General features: G+C 62.5%; 1 protein-coding gene across 1 annotated transcript; it reads right to left on the bottom strand.

Moving 5' to 3' along the window:
• Nucleotides 1-3,295: 3,295 nt before the first annotated feature.
• On the bottom strand, nucleotides 3,296-19,724 carry NDST1 (N-deacetylase and N-sulfotransferase 1). Its single transcript, XM_084295150.1, has 15 exons — nucleotides 19,619-19,724; nucleotides 10,793-11,714; nucleotides 9,937-10,419; nucleotides 9,559-9,646; nucleotides 9,162-9,316; nucleotides 7,875-8,060; nucleotides 7,503-7,631; nucleotides 7,185-7,367; nucleotides 6,774-6,870; nucleotides 6,507-6,630; nucleotides 6,143-6,317; nucleotides 5,753-5,923; nucleotides 5,050-5,159; nucleotides 4,375-4,477; nucleotides 3,296-4,206 (listed from the first exon to the last, which is right to left on the bottom strand). Exons 2-15 carry the CDS (start codon nucleotides 11,300-11,302, stop codon nucleotides 4,087-4,089), a joined length of 2,634 nt encoding a protein of 877 aa, XP_084151276.1. The 5' UTR covers nucleotides 11,303-11,714; nucleotides 19,619-19,724; the 3' UTR covers nucleotides 3,296-4,086.
• Between the last annotated feature and the right edge of the window lie 1,102 nt (nucleotides 19,725-20,826).

Genomic DNA, 20,826 nt, shown 5'->3' on the forward strand with positions numbered 1-20,826 from the left:
GCAGGTTTGCTCTTGCCCTGCTCGATGCTTCCACGCAGCTCCGGAGGCCGGTTCCTGGTGGCAGTCACTCTCATTTCTACCAACAAAGCTCTGCAAAGCTTGATTTCAAAGCTCGCACAGCGGCACATCCACCCCTGCACCCCTGTCCTGGCTCGAGATGCTGCAAAGCCCATCCCCAGCCCCTGCCTTCCTCCTCGCCCCCCCAGAAGGCTCGGCAAGACACGTTTATGGGTTTTTCTAACTCAAGCGAGGCTGCGAAGCTGCAAACTCCGCTCTGCTCCCTCCTTTATGAGCAGGACATTCAGGCACTCCCTCCCTGGGCCGCGCACCGTGCGGCTGAGCCGCGCTCCCTGGTAGCAGATGGGGGAGCAGGGGGCCATAAATCACCCAGCTCGCCAGCCCTCTGATCAGGCAGATCTCCCGGGCAGAAACCCGTGAATCTCACGGCTTCCCTCTCCTCCTGCAGCTCCCGCTCCCCCTCGAGAACTTTCCGCGGGAGCTTTTGGAGCCGGGCTCCTCCGTCCCCTCCTGCCAAGCCCCGCTCCTGGCGGCCAGAACGGCAGCACGGGGCTGTCGGGAGCACTGCGCTTCTCCCGGACAGAGCCTGGCCCTGACGCGGCTCTGCCGAGGCCGTGGGGTGCCCGGCACCGTGTACCAGATTTTTTGGCACCGCTCCTGCACCGGGGATCCTCTGGAGCACCCCTGTGCACCCCCGAGCACCCAGGGAGGATGCGGGATGCGCCATGGCACGGCCAGGGGATGCGTCAGGACGCGGGGATGTGCCAGGCACGGCTCGAGGTGGCCTCATGGAGGGACTGAAGCCCCATGTGGCTCACTGAGGGCATCGAGTGCCTGCAGGGGGAGGCTGCAGCACCCCTGGGTGCAGCGGTTCTGGGTCCCCCAAAATGCTGGCCGGGGCTCCCGCTTCTCCCCGCAGCGCCCTGCCAGCCCCAGCCGCTCCAGCCCCTGGCCCCTGCCCAGCCCGGCCCAGATTTCGCCTCGTTTGCGCATTTTCCACAGACGCAGGAGCTGGAAAACACCCCCGGTGCCAAAGGGCCAGGGGAGGTCGGAGCCTTCCTCCTGCCTGCTGCCCTCCTCCTCCTCCTCACCCACACGCTGGGGCTGCTGCAAGGCGCTGAGCCCGGAGGCGCATCCCACGACGCCCCAGCCACCCCATCCAGCTCCTGACCCCGTTAATTAACAAGCAATTAACTCCGGGCAGCAGCTGGTCCCACCTGCAGCAGGCTGGATGAGGCGGGGGGGTGCACGGCCCCAAGCTGGCAGGGGACAGAGGGACCTCGTGCCACCACGGGGCAGGGGCTGAGCCACCTTCTCCCGAGCAGGTCCGTTTTGGGGAGAAAACCCCGGGGAACGGGCACAGGGCGCGTGGCTGGGATTTGCTCCAGCACGGCTGAAAATCAAAACCCTAAAGCAGAGCGGGCAGCCCCGGGGCAGGCAGCGGCCCCCTCCTCTCCGGCCCCGCACATCGTTTGTCACTCGGACAGGTTCAAACAAACCCCGCCGCTGCCCGGCTGGGATTAATTAGGCTCCGGCTTCGTTTCCTCCAGCTTTCTGCAGGGGCCGGGGAGGAGGGGGAAGGCAGCAGCCAGGCGGGCTGGCTCTGTAGGAAAAAAGGCCAGAGGGGGTTCCTTGACGGAGCCCCCAAAGCCCCAACGCTTATGGCCGTGAAGCTGTGCTGTGCAGGGCAGGGTTTTGGGGTCCGGGGCAGGGTTTTGGGGCACCGCAGGCTGTCCCAGGGGCTCCTGCAGCCGTCTCTGCCCGGTGTGTGCATCGTCAGCACCCCAAAAACCGGGTTGTGCCCCAATTTGGGAGCAGGGGGAGCACAGGGTGGTCCCAGCTGAGGGGACACGAGGCCGGGGAACGGGGCAAGGCTGCGGGTGCTCGCCGCGGGCTGTGCAGCGCGGCCGGGTCCAGCGCTAGACGGCTGCTGCCACCTCGTGCATGGAGCCGTGAGGCTGCTCCCAAATCCACCTCTTTCCTCCCCAAATCCTCCCCCAAGCCCTCGGGCTGCCCGGGGCCATAACCACCAAACAGCCCCGTGCCATGGGAACGGGACCGGGTCCAAAGGGGCCAGGTGCCACCCCCCAGCACCCCCGGCCTCCATCCGAGCACCGGGGACCCCCACAGGGCCCAGACCTCAAGGAAAATGAGGCTGGGGGCCTCGCTCCCTCCCTGCTTGTGCTTGGGGGAAAAAAGGGACACGAGGCCCCGCGAGCCCCAGCACAGCCCTGGCTCCCCCCGCCTCCCCCAGCCCCTACACGGGTGCTGCTCCTGCCCAGCACCCCCAAAAAGCTCCAACCCCACGCAGAAATGTTGGAAACCAGGAGCTCTCCTGGAAACGCAGGACGTCCCCTTCCAGCCAGAAGAGCAGGGAACGAGGCACAACCAGCAGCTAAAACCAGCGCACCCCCTTTTATTTTTATTAGCAGTCAGTTCAGCAGGACCTTACAGCAGCGACTGGGACGCTCTGAACGCAACCCCGGGGACGGGCTTGGACGGAGCCGAGGAGCCGACGGAGCACAGCGGGGGCTGGCTCGGGTCCCCAGCACCCCGAATTCATCCGTGCGCCCCCAAATCTCCCTGGGGCTGGAGACAGCACGCGTCCTTCCCTCCTCCCCGTCCTCTCCCGTACCTTTGGCTGCTCCTCCGGCGATGCTGTGCTGCCCGGGAGGGGGGCAGGCAGCCCCCTGGTCCCCACGGGAAGGGGGTGCCCACGCCGCACCCCAAAACCAGGCAGCTCGGGGCCGCACAGCACCCAAATCCCCTCCCTGCACCCCAGCTGCTCCCTGCCCCAGCCTTTGGCACACGCATCCCGGAGAGGCCACGAGGAAATTGAGGCATTGAGGCCCTTCCCCACAGCAGCCCAGTATGGCTCAGTGGGGGCACTGGTGCACTCACACACACACACACACACACACACACACGCTCACACTCACAGCCGGGGATGGGGACGGGGACACGCTGGCAAACCCCGCTGATGAGAGGTGGCAGCAGACACCCAGACACACGGACGGGGGGTGAGGGAGAGGCAGAAGCGGGGCTGCAGCTCCTGCACGTCACTGCTGCGGTCTGGAGCCACGGCTGTGCTTGGGAAACCTGCCCCAGTGTCCCCCCCCCACACACCCCCCGATTTTTGTCCACGTCGCGTGTAAAAGCTGAGACCACGTAAAACCCTCGGGGTTCAGGTACAAATTCTGGCACCGAATTAAAACAAAACGAGAACGAAACGAGCCCTCCCCTCCAACCCCCCCGCCCCCCCCCCCCACGCCCCGACGTTATTAAAATACTTTTAGCTTTTAATATTCAAGAGGTTCCAAGTTCTCAGCATCCTTCCGACTGCAGTTATCTCAAAGTCTGCCCCGTCCCGCAGGCCGCCGGGCGCCTCGGGGCTGTACCACAGGAACCACCACGGGTGTAAAACACCTCGGGCAGGGGCTGCGAGCACCCCGCACCCTTCTTCTGCTCCACAGCGGTGCCCCCGCACTGCTCACAGACCAGGAGGAGGAGGAGGAGAGTGAAAACGAACGGAGACGACCAAGGAAACAGCATCCGAGTCCGTGAAACAAAACGGCGCCTTTCTTCCCGATTTTTAGAGCTGGGTTTGGGGGGAATTCCAGAAAATCCCCGATTCCTGCCGTGAGGGGCAGGGTCACTTCGTGTGTCGGCTCTCCAGCAGCTCCTCTCCTCTGCTCCAGCTCAGCACCAGTCACCTCCAGCACGCCCGGAGCTGCTCCTCCCTCCATCACCTCCTGAGGAGGCGCAGAACAGCTCTGCTGCCGCTCGCAGGCCCAGGGGACTCAGGGCCAGTTTTGGGCTGAGAAAGGGGGAATTTGTGCCAATTCCCAGCTTCTCCCATCAGAGCGGGACGGGAAAGGACCTCACCACCAGGCCCCGGAATTAAAAAGGAAGAAAACGAGAAACAAAACGGCCGTGGGGCAGGCGGAGAGGTGCCAGGAGCCCGGTGCCCAGGCAGCCCTGCTCGGGGGCCGCGGGGGGGCTGCGGGGGTCCCCTGGAAGGTTGCAGCTGGATATTGCTCAGGGCCGTGTTGGTGCTGGGGGCGGCAGCTACCTGGTGCTCTGCAGCTCCTCCCGCAGCCAGGTGGGCAGAACCTGCCCCATTTTGTACAGGAGCTTGGAGAGCTCGATGTTATGGTCCCGGTAATAGTCCCGCAGGAAGGCTCGCGACTGCAAGGGGAGGAGAAGGTGGAGGAGGGTTAACGGGACGGGACGATGCGCCCAGACCCGACCCCAGCACCCGGCAGGGCCCTGCCCCATCCCAGCTCCCACCCTGCCGCGTGTTTCGGGCACAGCACCAGCAAAACCACCGTCCCGGGAGGCTTTCTGCGTACTCACATCCGAATCCATCTCGGGGTACTTCCTCCCTTTGCTCTTCCCCAAGCATTTGGTTTTCCCTCCTTCCAGCAGCTGACACCAGAAACCTTTCTTTGGGTCAAACCTGTGAACGGAGAGCTCTGCCTCACCCAGGGCTCCCTGCCCCAGCCTTCTCCAGGGCTGGTGGCAAGCCCCACTGCCCGGCTGCTGCTCCTGAGCCTCATTGTAATTAGCAGCCCAGCTAATAGCTCGTTAACGACCAACCTGTACAACAGGTTTTCCCTACAGCCGGACAAAAATGCATTTCTTACTTACACTGCCCTGCTGCGAGGAAGCACGGGAGCTGTGTGGGCTTTTGGCTGGTATTTGCTGTGCCCTCCAGCCCTGGACACCCTCAGCACCCCGCAGAACCCTGGCCCACACTCAGGGTGGCCAAACATGCAGGCCAGACCAGCACAGAGGTAAATTATTGTGTTTTTCTAGGAGCTCTGAAGGGTTCTGCTTCCTATGGTGGACTTCGGTGTCTGAAAGTGTTTTCGGTGTCTGCTCCAAGCTCCCAGGGGCCGGGTGCTGCCCCGGGACAGCTCTGTGCTCCCGTTTCCCCGAATTTACGGGAGCAACGCCCTGCTCTGTGCCCTGGGGAACAGCAGGTTCCCTCTCCAGGCCAAGGAAGGGATTGCTCAGGGCGGGACTTACGCCAGGGTTTTGTGGTAATCGATGAAGTTGGTCACCCCGAGGAATTTCTGGACTGTTTCCATCACTTTGGCAGGTTCTGTTCGGAGCAGCTTGCCGTCCAGGACAAGAATCTGCGAGGAAGAAGGCAGGGCTGTGAGGTTTCCACCTCCCGCTGGCTCCCAGCCCTGCTCTCCTGAGGCGTAACAACGCCTGCTCCTCTCTTCTTCAACGCTTCCCCGAGTGTTTTGCCACCTCAGAGCCAAATCTGCCACGAGTCTGCGCAGCCTCCCCTTTTGAATGCCAAGGGTGAACATGTCCAAGTGCTCACTTACCTTGGCTGCTGGAAAATTAAACGCAAATAAAAGTCAGAGCCAGGATCTACCCAGGACAAGATGAGAGCTTCAGCTCAGGGCTGTCCAACCCACAGCCAGCCGGGATTACATTACAGCAATTATGCCAGAACCAGACAGCTAACAGGCCTCGTAAGGTTGAACGACGATGGAAAAATCATTCAGGAGCTGGGCAGCATCGCCTGACGCGGCCCCTACACCGCCAGCAGCACACTCTGCCTCCCCACGCAGGTCACAGCAGGGTCGGGATCTAGCCCCGATTACCCCTGAGGGCAGCTCGAAGCCAGGAACAGCTTGGCTTGCTATTTTTGTCCCGCTCCAGTGCTGCGGTGAGGCTGGCGGGGTGAGCGGGGTGCCACGGCTGTTGTCCCTACCTGGTTGGCGTGGAAGCTGTTGAGCCAGCGCTCGATGTGCGTGGCGTACCAGCCCGGCACCAGGCAGCGGTTCTGCAGGGCCCGGAGCTTGGCAGCAGCCTCGGGCCCGGCCGTGATCACCTCGTGGAAGGTGTACTTCAGGGCCACCGGGTCGTCGTGGGCTCGCTGGTGCTGTCAAACACGAGCAAGGAGGGGTTGTTCCCAGAGCAGACACCCGCGGGACACAAACCCCGGGCTGCCCACGAAGCTCTGCAGCTCCTCTTGAGCTTCCCGCTCAGCTCGGTGCCAAAAATCAGGGATCCTGGAGCCAGCACATGTCCCACACCGAGCTGGGAGGGGGAAGCTCGCAGCCCAGTGGGAGCTGGGGGCGAGGCAGAGCAGGAGGCTCACCTGGTACCAGGAGTAGGCTCGATCTGCAGGGTTGATGAGGATGGTGATGACTTTGGCCTTGGGCAGCAGGGCCGCAGCTCGCCGGGGAGCAACTTCGGAGTCAAAGTAGTTGGCACTTTTTTCAAAGTAGAAATCGGAGGTGGTGTTGGAGGGGATGGGGAAGAACTCCATGTACCTGGGGGACGGCAAGGGGCAGAGCTGTGTGGGATCCATCCCACCTTGCAGCAGCCGGGCTCCCCCAGCCCCTCAGCCCAGAGCCCAGAGGCTGTGAGGGTGATGGGAAACCCCCACGACGATGCTCCTGCTCCCAAAGGGCCCAGCACTCCCGGCTCTGCCCCCGTGGCAGGGAACCACCAGGACCTACCAGTCAATGCCCTTGTGGTAGTTGTGTCCGTTGAAGAACTGTATCTCCTCGAAGGTCTCTGAGCTGGGGTAGTTGCTGCTCAGGTCCGGGTGCATCCCCAAGAAGAGATAAAGGGCAGTTGTTCCTTCAGACAGAGAAAACTGGAGCTGATTTGGGCCAGACCTGCTTTGCTTCGGGTCAGCAGGGCTGAGCGGAGCTCGTTGTGGGGTGCAGGGGACCCGGCATGCCTCTCGGCATGCACACAGCACGGGGGGTGCAGGGAGGTACCTGTTTTTTGGGGCCCGATGATGAGAAGCTTTGGGAAGCGGTCGCAGGTCTTTTCTTTGGACCAGATGTCTTTGTGCCGCTTGTCCTCACAGGGATCCTGAAACACAGAGGAGGAGGAGGAGGAAGGTCAGGGACGGGGCGGCCTGGATGGACCCTACACTGCGACTCAGCTGCTCGGGCAAAGCACTGGGGTTATTTCCAGGTCTGTGGGGCAAATTCTGCCCTGGCACTGCCTGCAGAACCACAGAGAGGTGGAAAAAAAAACCACTTATCCATGGGATCGCAGGAAAATGCAGGCTGGGAGGAAGCTGAGGAGGCCACTCAGCCCAACCTCCTGCACAGATCAGGGCAGCTATGCCCCCTTTCCCTCTCCTTGGGGCATCAAACCGGGCTGCTCCCCCTGTTCCCTACCTGCCACAGCGGATCCTTCTCCTCAGAGAAGATCTGGAAGTATTTCTGTGCCAGCTGCACGGGCGGCAGCGTCTGCAGCTTCAGGTTGGTCCAGGAGTTGAGGAAGCGGACCAGGTGCTTGAAGGTGTACAAGCCCAGGCGGTCGTTGCCGTAGTTGGACAGATGGGTCATGAAGATGCTGATCTGAAGAGGAGGGGACGCAGCAGGGCTTAGCAGAGCCTCACCCGCCCTGCACCAACAGGCAGGGTGCCCTGCTCTGTCTGGGATCGTTGGGGACACTGCTTTATGTGCCACTGTCCCCAGGCAGGCAGTACTCACGGGGTTGAGGAGCACGGTCAGGAACAGCTCGCCCCCGTTGATGATTTTGTCCAGCTCGCTGGAGCCCCCGGGGTACTCGTTGTAGAAGATGGTGTGCGTGAAGAGCCCGCAGGTTTGCCGGGGGAGGACCTGGGGTGAGGGAGAGACGTGTCTGGAGCAGGTGGAGGAGCCGGGGCAAGGAAACAAACAGCCACACGGCCTCCTCCTGGAGTCTGGGGCTGGATCCCAAACTAGCAAGGGATCCTCGATCCCTCAGCCTCCTCCAGCTGGGGCTGAAGTAGCCGAGCCGCCCAGAAACCACACAGCAAGATTTTGGAGAGGAGAATCTCCTGCAGAGGAGAGAAGCAGCAGAGCTGCAGCCCGGCCACCTACCATGATGCCGTTGTGGATGAAGCCGCGACGGTAGCGAGCGGGTTTCAGGTGGGGGTACTCCTCCGTGCTCGTCACTTTGATCGACCAGACCTGCTTCCAGGCTTCGTACAGCTGCACGTGCACGGGGTAGACACCCGAGTGGTGGGGGGCCACCGCGTACCCCATGTCGGTGGGGATGCCGTGCTCCTGCAGGGGAAGGATCGGGGTCTGGGTGAGCAGGGAGATCCCAAAACCGCAGCCTCCCGGCTCAAACCAGCCTCCCCCCAAGAACTGCCCAGCCCCAAGCACCTGGACAGCAAGCAGGGCAGGTTGTACCCGTGCACCCCCTCTAAACCAGGGCAGTTTCCAGAAAAAGGGGGTCCAGGAGCAGGCACGCTGGGTGGACACTGGCTGCTCCTGGACTTTCCTCACCTCTGCCACCTCATCATTGAGGCCAGCACCAGCAAAGCTCGTCAGTGGAGACCGAGCAGCCAAAGCTACACAGGGCTGTGGTGCTGGTGTGCAGCAGGAGATATAAAGCAACGTGGAAATTTTAAGCTGGACACCATGCCCGTCTCTTTCAGCGCAAGTCGAGATGGTCCAATCCCTCTCTTTAATTAAGCACCTCTAATTAACAGACAGGGAATTCAGGTTGGCCTGAAGAGCCGTCTCTCAGGCCGTAGGACCCAATTTGTTATTACTGGGTCTGCCCTTACTGGGCTTGGATTGACGACGGTCATGAGCAGCTCAGTTGATCACAGCATGACTTGGTGTCAACGCTGCCTCTATCCGGGCCCGATACAGGTTTTTCCAAGAGGCCAGACGATCCCCAGCCAAGCCAAAGGTCAGAGCCTGCCCTTAGAAAGCCAGCGAGTCCCTCAACACCTCGGCCTGCAGAGGGAGCTCCCCGCAGCCGGCGCCTCCCCGACGCAGCCGCGCTGACCCCGCTCCGGGATGCCACAGGGGCCAGCGCCAGGGCAGCATCAAACCACACCGCGCTGAACAGAAACCTCAGGCTTGGGTGAAGTCCAAGGCACAAACCCAAGAGGCTGCTTCCCTCCGTAGCCCTCTGGGTGTGCTCTCTGCCTTCCCACTAACGCTGCCCCAGGGCAGGCAGCGGTGCTGGCCATGCAGGCACAGCTGCAGCCACGCAGGGAGCAACGTGGGGACACTTCCACGGCCCAGCCGAGGGGCCACAGCGGGCCAGGCCATCGCCTCGGATCCTGCAGCCTACAAAAGCTCTTTGTAACCCCTCGCCCCATCCCATCCCGGCCCCATAAGCGCCCCCGCCGGCGGCGTCTTACTCACGACAGCGAATTTCTTGTTTAGGGTCATCTGCTCGGCCAGCACCGACTGGTTGTGGAAGAGGTGTGGCTGCATGTGGCTCCACATGTGCGGGAACCACCAGAACTCCTTCACGTAGGACAGCAGCAGGTCGTCGCCTTCGTCCTCGGCGTCAGTACCTGCAGGGATGACACTTGCTGTCACTGCAGGGTACACAGAGCTGAAGGGAACCCTGGAACAGGGCAGAGAGCAGCTCACGTGGAGATAGGGAATGGGCACGGGGTCCTAGCATGGGGTGCCAGCTGTGAGAGGCTCTCTCGGGGGAGTAGAAAGGCTCCTGGACAGGGGTGGTGTCGTGCAGCCCCTCTCCGCTCCTTTTTGGATTGGGATTTTTGGATTCACAAGCCCTCGGCCTCCTCACCTGTGTGGAAGAATTTCCCTGAGTATCCCAAGTTGAAGGTGAAGTTGGGGATGTGGGTGCGCAGCTCGTTCTGCGTGTCGAACAGCGCCTGCGAGGGGGGAGAGAGAGCACAACAACCTCAGCCAGGGGCGGCAGGGCACAGCCTCACCACCAAACCTGCAGCAAAGCGGGGCAAAAACCTTCACCCCTGAAAGCCCTGAGAAGGCTGCAGCGGCAGCACTCCAGGAAAGGGGCTCCCAGGGGCCAGAGGATGCTCTGAGAGCAACAAAACTCATCCCCGGAGCCAGCAGCATCCCAGAACAAGCACAAAAAGCTCCTGGACTCCCCCCCAGCCCCACGCAACCCTCTGCCCACCCAACCAGGACGTAAGAGCAGCACCTTGACGTCTTCCACCTTCATGCGGGTGCCCTCCTTGCCCACGAAGATGTCGTCGATGTCCACCAGGATGTAGCGGTCGAGGGGCAGCGAGAGCCTCTTGCCCGTCAGGAAGGAGACGGCGTCGACGAAGACCAGCTTGTGCAGCCAGAAGCTGAGGTTGTTGCCGAAAAGCACCCTCTGGATGCCGTCGTGGAGGCCCAGGTCCTGCATCACCGTGGTGTGCAGCGCCGCGTCCACGCTCATGTGGGGGATGGACTCGGCCGACTTGGTTTTGGCCAGGAGGACGGGCTCGTAGGTGGAGTGGTTGGACTGGAAGACGGTCCAGTCCTCGCCGGGCAGCACGCCCTTCTCCACCTCGCTGGGCCGCGTGGTGTACAGCAGGGGCGACTTGGGGTTGATGCTGCAGTCCTTCAGCGCCAGGTTGGAGTGGAGGAAGAGGGGGAAGCCCTTCAGCTGCGCGCTCAGCAGGCTGTTCTCGTTGGCCTGCCGGGGGAGAGACGGGTTAGATGAGGCAGGGCAGAGATGGGGAGGCTGGGGAAAAGGGTGTTTGGAGAGCCCAGCGCCACGTAGCTTTGCTTTTTGTTGTTTCTAGTCTTTTTTTCTCAGCCCCGCAGCCTGGCCTGGCTCTGCAGGGTGCTCCTGCCCACCCCAGGCGTGTTCCCTCCCCCTGTGCCCCTGCCAGGTCCCTCCCCTCTTCTCTCCCTCACCTGCAACCATCTGCAGACCCGCCTTTCCCACCCCCTGCAGCGCCTCAACAGCGCAGGGGGACCTGCAGAGGGACAGCCCCGGGCCAAACTCATCCCCAAACCACCACCCTGCTGGCTCTGGCCCCTGCTGCAGCAGCTCAGCCCCGCACCTTGAAGAAGCCGATGATGCCCACGCCGTACTCCACGCAGTATTTGTCCAGCAGCTCCCGGTTCCAGGCGTCCAGGTTGACGTACTTGAGGATGTTCTCGTAGATGATGAGGGCGAAGCGCCCGCGGTCCTTGTCGGTCAGCGTGGGCATGTCCCCCTTCCCCGGGGCGATCTCTGTCCTGTACTTGAAGCGGCTCGACTCCAAAATAGCCACGATCTCCTGGCCCAGCTGCGAGTAGAGGCTCTCCACGAACACCAGCACCAAGGGGTCCGTGCGGGAGGAATCGGCCACCTTCAGGGCCTTCAGCGGCAGCAAGCGGGAAGGGGCGACCTTGGGTTCATCGCAGTCCGGCCCCGGCACGTCCCCGGAGGGCTCCAAGCCCCTTTTCCAGCCATATAAATAATAGGCCGAGACGAAAACGCTCAGCAGGCAGAAGGCGAAGAGCAGCAGCAGCACCACCTGGGGAGACACCTGGCGGATACCCCTCCGCGCCCTCGCCAGCACGCTCATCCTTGCATCCACGGGCGAGTCGGGGCCCCCCCCAAAAGCCCTGCCCGCTCCCCTCCCCTCTCCAGCCCCAGGGGAGGGGAAGAGACGTCCACCACCGCCCCGATACGAAAAGGAGCCGAAGGAGCTGGAGCAAGGCGACTAAGAATAAATTAAAAAGCCCCGCGGGGCGCCCGTGCGCGCGCAGGCTCGCTCCCCTCCGGCAGCCCGGCGTCCCTCGCCGCCCGCTTCATGTCACCATGGCAGAGGCACCGAGGGTCCCCGTGGCCAGCCGAAATCCCGGCGGCAGCGGCCGCGGCCCCGCAGCAGCTCCATGGGCTCAGAGGGGCGAGGGGGCGGCGGGCGGCCTCGGCGCGGCGCTGGGCGGGCGGGCGCCCATGGCGGCTCCCCGGGGCTCCCGGCTCCGCGCGCTGCCCTGCAAGAGAGAAAAAAGGGGTGAGAGGACAAAGAGGGGGGCACGGCGAGCGCAGACCCACACCTCGGAGGTGGTTTAGGCGGGCGTGAGGCTCCGGCAGCTCCCTCGGAGAGGTGCCGGCGTGCTGGGGCTTGCAGTGAGAGCGCCTCGAGCGCGCGGCGGGGCCGGGATGCTCGCGTGCCGCGAGGTCCCGGTGTTGGTGGGGGCACCGGGGGGTCCCCAGAAGCCCCAAACTCGGCTCCGGGATCCAGCTGAGCCTTTCTACCACGCAGCAGTGCCGCTCCTCCCTGCCCTGCTGCGGGCACGTGGCCCACACCCTTTTATTCTGTGCCGGTCGGGTCCCTCGGCACGCGCCGTGCCCGCTTTCTCCCTGCTTTATGGCACCCAGCGAGAGCCCGGCTGCTCCAGGGATGAAGCAGGAGCAGGGAAACCGAGCGCCCCTTGTAGATCCTGCGGGACCCCAAGCACCAGGAGGGGGAGGCTGCAGGCACAGAGCTGGCAGCGGGGCGAGCAGGGAGCTGGTACGGGGATGAAAGACCCCTCTGGACAGCCGGGACCCCGCTGCCCTCCTCGCCCCACACGTCCCCGAGCCGCGGCCCCCTTCCAGGCACGGCCGGTGGCAGGGGAGGGCTGAGGGCAGGCAGCCAGGCGCCGCGGGCAGATCCCACCAAGGTCAGCAAGACAAAGCCGAGGGGAAGGCGAAGGCGAGCGGGGGCGTCCCCGTGGAGCCAAAGGGACCTTGGGAATTGTTCTTTTTTTTTTTCCCCTTTCCCTGTAAAAGGGCTGCTTAAAAAAAAAAAAAGAAAAAAGAGGAGGAAAAAAGGAATAGCTCCGGGCCGAGCCCCTTCCCCGAGGGAGCAGGCTGGGGGCGCAGCCAGGCAGGGCTGGGCAGGGGGCAGACGAAGCTAATCCGGGCGGTAACGGGATTAAACGTGGCCAGCTGAACGGGGATTACACGCTGAGGCTTTGCGGGGTAATCCTGTCATTCCTGCCCTTACCTGCTGCAGGGGCTGCCCCGCGCCCGGGCTGCTCCCAAACCTCCCAGCAATGGGAGAATGAAAAACAAAATAAAAAAGCCTGAAGTTTTGGGGAAAAAAAACAGCACCCAAACATGGGGCAGTGAGGGAAAGGGGTGGACACGGGGACACAGCGGGCACGGAGCTCACCCTTTACCCTACAGAGGTGAGCGCCAAGCCGAATGCCTCCCTCCTGGCCCCGAAACGCTCTGCTGGTGCTAAAAATACCCTGCGAGGGCTTTTCTCTCCTTCATTTCCCCCCAGTTTCAAAACAAACAAACCAATGACACCCTTGCCCCTCTCCTGCCTCCCTGGGGAGTGAGGCTGCTCGCACCCGAGCCCCCAGCCCCGGTGTCCCGGGGGCTGCATGAATCCCACTGCCTCCTCCCCAGGGAGCTAAATGGGAAGAGAATAAGAAACTTAATGGAAAAAGTCATTAATAAAGATGATTTTGTCGCCTGGATTTATTTCTCCTGTTATTTGCAGCCACCAGGAGTAACCCAGCAAGGGAGGAGGAGGATGCAGAGCTGCTGGGTCTGTTTTTGGGAGCACGGCACTGTCAGATCCCACTGCCAGCCTGCCGTGGGTTTGGGTCCAGGACAGAAGTTGTTCTGCACACCAACGGTTTTGCTCTGTTTTTCTAAAAATAAAGAAACAAAACCGGAAGAGTAAAATAGGAAAACAAAAATAATCAAAAGAGCTGGCAAGGGGACAGCGGGAGCTAAACTTCCTCTTAACCTGGTTCTCAGAAGCTGCTCAGGTGCCTCCTGCAACCCACGGTGGTTACTGAAGAGACAGCAGCCAAAAACCCCGCAGCCCCAGCCCCACGTGCAGGGGCACAGCCCAGAACAAAGCCCGGGCACCGTGGCACAGGGCAGGGCTAAACCAGAAAGGACCATGAGAGGAAGGGCTGTGAAAACACCTCCGTCCCTTTGAATTTTGAAGGGCAGAGCTAAAAAGGGGGGAGAGGGAGAGGAAAGGCGTTCCCCCACGCGGGGAGCACCCGCTCGGCGGCTGGCTTAGCGCCGGTGCTCGTAATCCGGGAGGCTGACAAACAGCATCAGCATCACGGCAGCCTGCGATGTACCGGGGGTGCCGCAGGTACAGGCAGCACGCATCGAGGTGGTGCACGAGCCCTGACCTCAGATCAATCAGCTGGCCCGGCACGGGGGGTGAGCTCCGAAAGGAGGGAGTGATGTGGCTGAGGAGGGGGCAAATCTCCCCCGTGCCTCCCTTGCACGGCTTCGGGAAGGGCTGCAGGGGATGCAGCCAGCACCGACCTTCCTGGGGGGCAGCCCCCAGCCCCACAAGGGCAAGGACCCCGTGCCCAGACCCCAATCCCAGCAGCTCGCAGACCCCATGGCTCAGACAACCCGCGGAGATGTTCCCCAAACATCCCACCCGCCCCACCGGCACCCTTCGGAGGCGCTGCCCCCCCAGGGACCCTTCTCCCTTCTGTCCCCCCAGATTTTGGGATGGGGACGTGACCCCGGGATAACCACCGCGCTCCCGCACGTAAGCGAGCCTGCGGGGTTAAGCCTGGCTGGACGAGGATTTAGGGGCAGGACGTTAATTGCATTGCTCAGCTCAGCAATTTGGAAACACTTCTGCCTGCTCCAGCGCCTCCCTTCGCCCCCCCAGAGGCCCTGGGGTCTCGCACAGCCCCATAGACACCCCAAGGATGGTGGGTGAGCCGTGAGAGACGCACGACGCCAGCCAGATCCCCCTTAAAATGTTTAAAATCCCTCTGCGGGGAGCTCCCTTCGCTCTGCCGGTGATATTTGGGCCGAATATTTGGGCCGATATTTGAGGCCGTTTTGGCCAAGCCGGCCCCGTTCTCGCCGAGGAGAGCTGCGCGGCCGCTACCGGGGCGGTTGGGTGAGGCCAGAGCAGGAAGGGCTCAGCCCCAGATTACGCACGGGCTGCTTAAGTGCTTAGCAAGCAGTAGTTACAGCACCCCGGGGATGGGGACAAAGTGCTCACCGGAGGATGCTGGCGTGGTTGGCCCCGTCCCGCGGCCCCAAAAGGTGTGAAATTCAAAATAAAAAAGGACAAAGGCGGCCACGGGCGGCCCCCAGCTTCACCCAAGGGGAACAAAGAGGCAGGAGACGACAAGGTGATTTTGGGGGTTGGATTTGGGTGATCTTTAAGGTCCCTTCCAGCCCGAGGACACCACGTGGAGATTTGGGGACTGAACCCAGCTCCAGGAGCCCAAGGCCAGGCTAGAATTGGGGCTCCCCCAGAAAGGCAGAGGAGCTCTGTAGGTTCCTCCTCCTGGTGTGGGTTTTTTGCCCTTGAAGCCTCAGAAACGCCTGCACTCATCAGGAACCTGTGTTAGGAAGGGGAGCCTGGGGAATTCGCCCCAACCCTAATTGAAAGAGACGCTTAACGAGGAGAGTTTCTTTTGTCTGTTAATTGAAACGGGTTCTGACTGACAAAACTCTCCGTGAATTTTAAGTGGGTTCACGGGGGAAGGAAAAAATCCCCTCGATGAATCAGATTGTACTGCTTTGAAATGCGCCGTGTCCGTTCTCCTGCTTCTCCGAGTGTCCAAGAGCCTTTCTGGATGAGCAGGGTCTGAATTTCAAGCACCTTCAAGAAGAGAAAGGACTGAAGGAAAATAATCTTACGTGAATTTTTACACTTCACAGGGAGCAGGCAAGGAGTCACACTGCACTATCACCTGCTATGAGGACACCAACCCCAAAAAACACCAATTAAACCCCCTCCAATGCCAACTTCTGCTATTTCCAGCGCTGCTTGACCAGGTTTTCCCTGGTCCTACAGCAAATTGAAGAGGAGGGAGGGCTGAGCTCAGGCTCTGCACAGCTTCTCCCCCACAGGCTGCCCCTTCCTCGCAGAGCTTTTGGGGATGCTCCCTCTGGTCTCTGTCCAGGGGCAGCCTCCCCAGGAGGAGTGCTGCCTCCGAAGGGCCAGGGAAGCTCCAAGGAAGGCTGTGGCTCCCCAAATCCAGCCCCTCGGGGCAGGCTGGAGGGACGCTGCCTGGCCCAAGGTCAGGGGCCAGCCCAGGCAGAGGTCGGATCTTTTATTAGAGCGACGGAGGCAGTTGGGAAAGCTGGCACGGCCGGGGCACGCGGGCATTCCTCCGGCCCCAGAGCACATCTGCTTTTTCCTGAAGGTATTAGCCGGGCTAATAAAAGACATTACCTCTCCGCCCAAACTTTGCCACCCTTAAAATGTAGCAGAGGTGGCCGCGGTGCCCACCAGCCCTGGAGAAACACAAACAGAGCCCGGGAGCAGGTGCAGAGCACAGGGGGCACTTGCAGGATTTATTTCCAGCCTCTCACCCATCCCTGGTAAAGCCCAATTTGCCCCCCGTAAGCACAGCATCGGGGCTGCTGGTCCCCAGCCTGCACGAACCCGGGCAGGATCTCCACGTGCAGCCTGTTGCATCAGCTCTGCCTCATCCTCCTCCTCCTCTTCAGGGGCTCCGAGCAAACGCACGAGGAGTGATCCCACCCGCAGCACCCCGCTGCTCACGCTCACCCCAAAGCTCACCCCAAAGCAGCCCAGGAATGACTGAGGCTGAGCAGTCGCCCACCCCAGCCCACCCCAGCCCACCCCAGCCCACCCCAGCCCCCTCGCTGCCCAGCCTGCAGGCGCGGGCAGGGTTTTACGGCTGCGGATCGATTCGTCTGCTGCCAGCCCTGCCATTCCAGTCGATGGCTTTTTGCAGGGAAACAAAATGAATCACCGGCTGCCGGCTGCCCTCTCCTTCCAGCCGCGCCGTGACTCACCCAGCCTCGCCAGGGGTCCGGTGGAGACGGTGGCTCTGCTCCTCCGTGCACCACGACGGGCACAGCGAGGGCGTGAGGGGGGCCCGACACACACAGTCCTCGTGAGGAGGCACTTGGGGACCCCAAGGTCTGCGACAGGCCCTGAGAAAGCAGCGGCTGACGTCCCCTCCGCCCTGACCCCACGACACGACTACACCCTGCCTCCTCCTGCTCCGAAACCACCTGCACGCACGGGGCAGGCACTGTAAAAATGGAAAAGGCAGCAGCAGCACCGCACCACCTCCTGGCACTGGAGGAGCCCAGGAGGTCCAGAAAGTCCAGCAGGGCTAACCACACACCATAGACTGGGAACCGCAGCCCTCCGTGGCCATAAAGCCATCGCAAGATGTAGGCGCGATATTTCACCACGACACAGCACGGAGAAAAATAATATTAATCATTCTCCCTTCGCTCCAGCCTAGTTTCTGACTTGCGAGGCATCTTCCTTGCTTCTGCTGTTGCCGTTACCACCAACAGCGCGTTAAAATCCGCCCTGCTTTACAGCACTGACAGCTCGACGTGGAAAGAAAAGGGAAGGAACGAGCCCACCTCTAACAGGCAGCCTGTTGAGCTGGGATGGATTTCCCAGCCTCACCTCAAACAGACACAAAACGGAGCCGCCAGCTTCCCAAAGACGCAGGAAACGGGGAAAGAGGGGCAACACGCAGCGTGTCGGAGCCCTGCCAGCACCGCCCGTGCCCCGCCGCAGCCAGGGGATGCAGCACGGGGGGGATCTGCAGGCTGCAGCCCCCAGGTGGGCTCACACAGGGTCTTGGGGTGATGTGTACCCACACACCGACGCCCCCACAAGGGGACATCCCATACAAACATCGCTGCTGCCACCTTCGTCACTCCCCGTGCTCACACGGGTGGAGAGAAGATGCTCGGCCACCCCGCCAGAGGCCAGCGAGGATTTTTTTTTTTCCTGTCCTATCACGCCACGCACGTTTTTTTTGCTATTGTTTAATTTCCTTCTTCTCCTCCACCCACGGCAAGATCCCTCAGAAGCGAGGAGCTTATTTCCTATCGAATTCCTCCCGGCTGTTGGATTTGGAAAACACCCCCTTCCTCCGCCGTGCTCCCCGCGCGCGCGGCCAGCGGGAGCAGGCACGGAGCTCACTCAGCTCCCTGCTCGCGCCTCAGCCCCAAATCAGCCAGCTCAGCCCCGGTAAAACACACACACTGCTGAGACTGAAGGAAGCAAGATGCTGCTTTGTTGCAGGAAGAGATGCTGGTTCAGGGCAGAGCTGCTGGTTCAAGGCTGCCGCTGACAAAGCGCTGGCGAGCGCAGGTAGAGCGAGGACCCAGCAGGGACGTGGGGAGGGAAAGTCCCTGCTCGCAGGAGGACCCCAGCCCGCCAGGAGGGGTGAGCTGACCCCACACATCCCCACCAGCAGCCTCGGAGAGAAGCAAAGCCTTCCAGGTGACAGCAGTGGCCAAGCTGCACGGCTTCGGCACCGCTGGGGACCCCGGGCTGTCCCCCAGCGAGAGGGGACAACCTGTCTGCACAAAGGCAAAGGCGGAGACAAAAAACAAAAGATTTTGGGGCAGGAAAGAATACAGCTACGCATTAAAGCTCCGGGAGTTCACTCCTGGCTGACTAAATACCAGGATCTCCTCTAGAGGGGATTATAAGGTGCTTTCTGGAGACTCCAGCCAGAAGAGCAAAGCCGCGCCAAGTGACAGGAGCGGACCATTACGGCGCTTCTTGGCTGCGCTGCCTGGATCTCCTTTAATCCGTTATTATTTTTAATTAATGTCGCTTATGCTCTTCTGGAGCGGGGACACCACAGGCCTCACAACCCACACCTTTCACACCCACGTTGCAGCTCGGCTCTGACCTCTCCCAGCGCCGGTTTGCATCATCCCCTGGTACCGCACAGAGGTCAGGAGCCCTTCGGAGCCCGATGCCCAGGCAGCTGCGGAGCGAAGGTATTCGTATCCACCCTGCACGGCTCATCCTGCTCCCTCTGCTCTTCCACAGCCCCCAGCGTGGCACACTGGGGATGGAAAGCTTGGGGGACCCCGAGGGATGCGAGGCCTGATGGAGCCAGGAGCTTGCAGAGCTGTGAAGTTGTGAAGGGGGTTGCGGGTCTGGGGAAAGCAAGCCCTGCTCCTTCCTCACTCCCCGTTAGCTCCGTGAGCCAGGCAGCAGCAGGAGGACAGGAGGAGAGCCCAGACACCCAAACACAGGCACCTGCGTCGTGTCGTGGTGGTGAGCTGCCCCCCAAACCTGCGGATCCCAGGGGAGCTCCATGAGCCCCACAGCTTGGCCGGGTGCTGGCTGCAAGGGGCAGAGAGGTGGTGGCGCTGGGCACCTGCTGGGAGGTGGTGGGATGGAGACGTGTGGGGCTGGGCTGCGGGGCTGTGCTGAGAGACCGGGGGGCTTCCAGGCACGGCTCCCACTGAGAGGGGCCACAATGGGGAGAGGCACAGCACAGCGGGACCGGGACCGGGACCAGGACCGGGACCGGGACCGGGACCGGGACCGGGACCGGGACCAGAACCGGGACCAGAACCGGGTCCAAAACTGGGACCAGGACCAGCACCGGGTCCAGAACTGGGACCAGGACCGGGTCCAGCACCAGGATCAGGACCAGGACCGGGTCCAGGACCAGGACCAGCACCGGGACCAGGACCAGGACTGGGACCAAGACCGGGTCCAGGACCAGGATCAGGACCAGGATCAGGACCAGAACCGGGTCCAGGACCAGGACCAGCACCAGCACTGGGACCAGGACCGGGACTGGGACCAGGACTGGGACCAGGACCGGGTCCAGCACCAGGACCGGGACAAGGACCAGTACCAGCACCAGTACCAGTACCAGCACCAGGATCAGGACCAGGACCAGGACCAGGATCAGGACCAGGACCAGGACCAGGACCAGCAGCACCGGATCCCCTCAGCCTCTCCCACCCGGAGCAGCAGCAGCCCCACCACCACCACCAGCAGCAGCAGCACCAGGCCGGAGCTCGGCGTCCCCGCGGCCTCGCCGCCCTTTGTCTGCGGGCCCCGCTCCTCCTGCCTGCTGCCTGCCTGCCCCCGTCCCCATTGCCGTCCCCGTTCCCTTCCCCGTCCCCGTTCCCGTACCTGCATGCCCGGCCGCGGGCCCCGCTCCTGCTCCGCTCCGCGCCGCCGCCACCGCCACGGCCCCGCCGCCGCCGCCGCTCGGCTCAGCCCAGCCCGGCCCGGCCCGGCCCGGCCCTGCCCCGCAGCCAGCGCCGCCCCCGGGCCCGCCTCCCGCAGCCTGCCCCCTGCGGGCCGACACGGCCGGGGATGGGGCTGGGGAAGGGGCTGGGGTCGGGGATGGGCCCCCCCGAGGTCTCCGTGCCCTCAGCACGGAGCCCGGCCCCCGCCGTTTGTCCCCACACGGTCCCAGTTTGGCGGCGGTCCCCGCCCCGTGGTGCTGAGGGGATCCGCGCTCAGCCCCCGTCACGTCGAGACACAGGGTGTTATCTTCAGCTGTGCCATGATCTCCCCACAAAAAAAGTCCCCAAAAGGGTCCCCCAAAGGGTCCCAAGCCACCCCCCGGGGCTGGGATGTGTTTGATCCCCTCAGTGAGGTTCCCATCGGGGCCCTTCTCCCACCGCTGCTCCCTGAGGCGAGCACAGCGGGGTGTCCTGAAGGATGCAGCCCCAGCCATGTTTGGTGTAATTGGTGTGCCGGGCTGCTGTCTCCCATAAAAAAGCCCTTTTATTTTTCTCTATGCACACTCCACGTCGCATTTTTGAAGCTGGTTAAGCCCAAGGTCGTCCCCGTCCTCCTCCCCAGCTGCAGGACCCAGGGCTGATCTCACAACAAATTCCAGCTCTCCCACCCCAACTCCAAGGTGTACATCTGAGGCAAGGGCTGGCTGCCCCCAGGACCCTTGTGCACACACAGATTCCCTTCATTCCTCAGAGAGGGGAAAAATAGGGGCTGCCGGGGGCTCTGCAGCCATGTGGAGACACAATCCCATCGGGAAGGAGTTTGTGCTGGGTGGCACGAGCTGCCCAGGTCGGGCTCGCCAGCACACACCGTGTGGCTGCAGAGGGCCCCGAGCAGGGCTGTGCCCACCCGTGGTACGAGGACCCTGCTTCCAGGGCTGGGTCAGCCCCTGGGGGCAGCCCATGAGGGGCTGGAGGGATTTTGGGGTGCTGCAGAAGGGCGCGGGGTAGCGTGGGCTCGTCTCAAAGCAGAGGAAATGCGTGGAGCTGGATGAGCTGATTCAGAAACGGAGAAACAAGACAAAGCAGAGGAAGGAACAGCTGGGAGCTCCGCACCCGTCCGACCTATCCCCAAGGCTCTGAGCTCCCATC

This window comes from Netta rufina, assembly GCF_964035555.1.
Source record: "Netta rufina genome assembly, chromosome: 14".
Lineage (NCBI taxonomy): Eukaryota > Metazoa > Chordata > Aves > Anseriformes > Anatidae > Netta > Netta rufina.

Bases quoted from the DNA above. Each gene is read 5' to 3' on its own strand.
- NDST1 (XM_084295150.1), bottom strand. From the start codon at position 11,302: ATGAGCGTGCTGGCGAGGGCGCGGAGGGGTATCCGCCAGGTGTCTCCC. The intron at 10,420-10,792 runs GTGCGGGGCTGA...CTCCCCCGGCAG, and splicing joins GCATCATCGGCTTCTTCAAG to GCCAACGAGAACAGCCTGCT. The intron at 4,478-5,049 runs GTAAGTCCCGCC...CTCCGTTCACAG, and splicing joins GATTACCACAAAACCCTGGC to GTTTGACCCAAAGAAAGGTT.